At 36.8% G+C, this 5119-nt stretch overlaps 1 protein-coding gene across 1 annotated transcript in view; it reads left to right on the forward strand.

Moving 5' to 3' along the window:
- Cog5 (component of oligomeric golgi complex 5) overlaps positions 1–5119 on the forward strand; it is a 359771-nt gene that overhangs the window by 31348 nt on the left and 323304 nt on the right. Inside the window, 2 exon segments of the mRNA XM_023719494.1 lie at positions 3771–3825; positions 3916–3985. Of these exon segments, the coding sequence (XP_023575262.1) occupies positions 3771–3825; positions 3916–3985 (125 nt within the window).

Consider the following 5119-nt stretch of genomic DNA (forward strand, 5'->3'; position numbering starts at 1 on the left):
AAAAAAAAAAAAAAAAAGTTGACGCAATGTATTAACCATTACAGCAGGTCATCCTATCTCTGTTGTAACTACTAAACTATGTCCATAGTAGGCTGAAAGCTAACATGTAAATTAGTATGTGTGCCTGTGTTCCAGTGAAACTTCAATAAAACTTTGCTGACTCCTCGGCTAAACTATCTGCATTTAAATTATTACTACTTACTAGGTATGTAGCGTAGGGGAAGCTATTTTACCTTTTGTGTATGTAGAGCAGTATATTAATATATATCAAGATGGTATTCTGAGGATTAAATGAGTTAGAAAAATGCTTAAAATAATGCCTGCACACAGTGCATGTATAAGTCTTAATTTTAAAAAATGTCAGTACCACCTAGTTGTAGAAATAGGCTTAAGTTCTATGTTATTTTCTTTCATGGAGTATTTCTTTGAAACTTTCCGTGAAAGTATAATGAATAATAATACATTTTTTTTTTTTTTTTTTTTTTTTTTTTTGCGGAACCGGGGATTGAACTCAGATCCTTACGTTTGCCGGTCAAGCGCTTATCCTACTGAGCCATCTCCCCGGCCCGATTTTTTTTATTTGTTAATTCCTCTATTTTTGTTTGAATCTTATGAATTATTCATTCTTTTGATTAAACTATAGCTAATAAATATGAAATGTTGCTGTTGTATTTTACATTTATTATTTGTGTTATTATTAATCATTCTACATCTCGAGGAAAGCTAATTGATTTTTCTCTGTGTTGATCAGATTAGTAGTTAAAGAGGGTAGGTACAGTTTGTTATGCAATATTCTTTAATGAATCTCCTGGTATTTCTCATCCACTCAAAAGTATTAACATATTTTTGGCATGTGCAGTGTTTCCAAGACCTAATGGTATAGAACTTAACATTATGGGAAATATCAGTTTGACTGTTACTTGAAAATCTGGAATAGATACTAATTAACCTAATATTGGAAGTTAGTTCTGTTATATGCTTGTTTATCCCAGAGTGCTTTTAAAGGACAGCAATATTTAAGTCATGCTGTTAAAACTGAGAGGGTGCTCAGTGGGAGAATGTTTGCTCAGCATGTGTGAGGCCTTGGATTTGATCCTAGTACCTCAAACAAACTATAAATATATTTATATAGACTGAATTAGAAAGACTGTCTGTTAGATGAATGTGTGGAATTCTGAAGGCTGGCTTCTTTGAATTCCTCTGAGCAGCTAAACATGTTCTCCAGATTGAATGTAGAAAGCCTAGGTTTAAGTTAGTATTCATTTTAGCATAGTGTGTATTTCTAGGCACTTATTAAAATGCTATTTTGAGTTATTAAAAAATGTGCTATGGGCTGGGGTGATGGCTCAGTGGAATATGCGCTTCCCTGGCAAGCGCAAGGGCCTGAGTTAAATTCCCGTTTCCGCCCCCCCCCAAAAAAAGTGTGCTATATTTTAGAAAATTTGAAGCTAAATCATAACTTCTACTCTATTTGCTTTTCCCCATGCATGTAAAAATTTTGCCAAATAATACTTTATAGGTAATTTACTAAATCTATTTTTGTAAGAATGGGTATCCCCATTCATTTGTTTATTTAGCAATCAAATACAAATTGAGAACTTGCTAGGTATAAGACATGCATGAATAATAGACATGTTCGCTGCCTTTTTGGAACATATATTCCAGGGGTGTGTGTGTGTTAGATTAAAAACAGCTTTCAAGTAGAAAACTATGTATTTTTAAAGTCCTACAGAGAATATAAAACAGGTGGTGGAAGAAGAGGAGTCCTTTACTAACTAGGATGGCCAGAGGCAGTAAAAAGATTACATTTGAATAAGCTCTTGTTGCAATAAGCTCTGAATATGAAGATCTGGGAAGAAGAATGTTAAGTTTAGGGAATGTTAAATGGGAAGGTAGGACTATAGGGCTTGTCTTGCATGTTTGAAGGTAGAAGGAAGGGGAATAGTACAGTACAGGACACAACAGTCACCCAAAGAATCGTATACAAGAAGAGATTGCAGGAAATCTATCCACACACTAAAGATGAAGGAATACAACTGAAGACCCAGATTCCATGATAATGTCCTGCTTGAGTCCAGCTGAAGATTGTGAGTTCATAACATAGATATACAAGTGAATATATAATTATACATTCAGTGGTATGAAGTAAAAATACAGTGTAGTGTAGAAGAGAATAGTAAGAATCTAATTGGGGGATCTTGTTCTTAACTAATAGGAGTATGAGGTCTGGACAGAGTTTCCATGTCCAGATCATGCAAGGCTTTATCAACTAAGCTGTGGACAATAGTTTTAATACAGTGAATGTTATATACAATTTGGACCTCTGAAAATAGTCAAGGTACCTTTTTTATAATTGTGATAAAACAACATAAAATTAACTATTTAAAAAATACAATTTGTAGTATTAAGTAACTTTGCAGTATTGTATAACCAGTAGCACTATCTAGTTCTAGTTCTAGCTTCTCGTCACTCCAAGTTGAAACCCTGTGTCCATGAAATAATCACATTCTGCTTCCTTTCAGCCTTTTTTTGTGGGGCAAGGATTTACAGGGGCAAGGATTGGAGGAGATAGGAGCTAGTTACAGGCTTTTCATACCAATACAGATAAAAGATACCAGTTGTTTGGTTTAAAATGGTGGCAGAAACAGGGCCGGCCAGATAGCTCAATGGACTAAAGTGCCTGCTTAGGCAAGTGCTAGGGGACTGGGGTCTGATCACCATGCCGTGCTGCCCCAAGCCCCCACCTCTCTGGGGTGCGCTGAGCTGGCAAATGAGACTGGGCGTTGTGACGCATACCTGTAATCCCAGCTCTTGGGAAGCTGAAAACAGGAGGCTCACTATGAGTGATTGTGCAGTGAGACACTATAGACCCTGTACTAAATACATTAAAAAACAAAACGAAACAAAACACCTAAAATGGTGGCAGAAAGAGTAAAACTAGATTTGTATATGGTGACAATTTTGTCAATTTACTGACTTCAAAGATTAGTAGAGCAAACTTGGTGTGTCTGGGTGGGTCATGGAGGTGTGACCCTGACCTTGGTGTCTTTCTCTGGACCCTGCCTCTTGCGCTCTTTCCCTACTCTGCTTCCCAGCCTCCATAAAGTCGGCACTGTTGTTCTGCTGTGCTATTCTGCCCCGTGTTCAGCTGTGCTGTTTTGCCATGATGCTTCTTCCTTGAAGCCAGCCAACCATGGACTGAAACAGCCAAAGTAAATCTCTGGTCCTTTAAGTTGAGGGTGATAGGTTCCTGGTGCAGCAGAGAAACAGGCAGAAGGAAGAACGGAAAGGAGCTTTATTTCCTTTGAGGACTCAGGGGAGAATGTGGGGAAGGATGAGGAATTTTCTCTCTTGATTGGAACAAAGGCAGGCTGAGGCTTTCATGGCCTTTTGCCAGGGGTGGAGTTTGGAGATGACATTTAGATATACCTGAGGAGCTGACTGGGGGTCTTCCCTGAGGGGACGAAGAGGGTGGAAGTAAATTATGTCCTGGGATAAGTTGGAGAAGAAGGGGCAGGTGGTCTTGGGAAGATGGGCTTTTGTTTTAAGGGCATTGGCCATATTAGTTGACCATAATAATTTTAGTAATCCATACTAGGGCCAGAACCTATCAGAGGGTAGTGTATATTTCCTCTAGTGAGTTTTTTTTAAAAGCTGATCAATACATGTATGTTTTCTTCTTAAAAAATATTTTCTTCTAATACGATTTTTTACCCAGTGTGAGTCTTTATAAATTTATAAAACTAACATAAGCTGTTTTGTTTTCCTAGGTGTTCTTCAGATGATGCAGACAAGAATTGGGGCTTTGCAGGGAGCTGTTGATAGGTACAGTTGCTCATTATTTTAATGGTGATATTTCTACCCATGATATTTTGAAAATCATTTTATTCTTGCTCTTCTTTTTTTCTCTTTTAGGATGAAAGCAAAAATTGTCGAGCCATATAATAAAATAGTAGCCCGTACTGCCCAACTAGCAAGACTTCAGGTAGGTTCTGATTTTTATTTTTTATACTTTATTATTCTTGCTCTTTTTATAAGTGGGCAGATGTTAAGGGTATGAGTATAAAATAAGCAAGTGAATGGGAATATTAGAAGAAGGTGGCAAAATAATAAAAAGCCTTAAAATAAGGTATCTAGTCAAAATCTGTATAGCCAAACTACATGCACTCTTTTGAACCATCATTATTGCTGTGTATAGTGACTTACTATCTTGTGTCCCAATTTCTTTTACTAGTTTTTTGTAGTTTTCAGTGCAAATATCTTTTGCCTACTTGGTTAAATTTATTGTTAAGTCTTTTATTTATTTTTTCCTACCTATTAGAAACAGGATTATTTTCATTATTATAAAAATGCCACTGATTTTTGTATGTTAACTTTTGTATTTTACAGCTTAAGTTTGTTTTAGTTCTGTTTTTTGGTGTGGAATATTTAGGGTTTTCTACATAGCAGATCATGTTGTTTGCAAATAAAGACAATTTTAGTTTTTTCTTTTCCATGTAGATGCCTTTCTCTTGCCTAATATCTTTGGCCAGTAGGACTTTGAGTAGTATGCTGAATAGATGTGGTAATAGTGAGCATCCTTGCCTTGTTCCTAATGTTAGAGCAAAAGCTTTAGTGCATCAGAATTGACTGTGATGTTAGTTGTGGAATTGTTGTTTATGACCTTTATTATGTTGAGGTATATTCCTTCTACAGCTAATTTGTTGACAGTTTTTATCATAAGGGGATTTTGAATTTTGCCTAACGCCCTTTTCTGTGTCTATTAAAATAATGGAATGGTTTTGTCTTTCATTTGGTTCATGGGGTGCATGATTTTGATTTGTGTATGTCAAACCATCATGCATTCTCATGCCAGGGATAAATTATACTTCATGATGATAAGGATGCTATTGCCTCTACAAACCAAGGATAGGAACAGAGATCAAACACTTAACCTTTACTAGCCAGTTCTACTTGGAATGACCCATTGCTTTAGTAGCATTAACACTTAGTATTTTACCATCTGCTGAGTAAACACCTGATTTCTTCTCTCTGTCTTTATCTGGTCTCTCTCTGGTCGGTCGGTCTCTCCCCCTCTCCCTCCCCCTCCCCTCCCCTCCCCTTCCCCTCCCCTTCCCCT

Source organism: Octodon degus, unplaced genomic scaffold (genome assembly GCF_000260255.1).
Source record: "Octodon degus isolate 3935 unplaced genomic scaffold, OctDeg1.0 scaffold00068, whole genome shotgun sequence".
Taxonomy (NCBI): Eukaryota; Metazoa; Chordata; class Mammalia; order Rodentia; family Octodontidae; genus Octodon; species Octodon degus.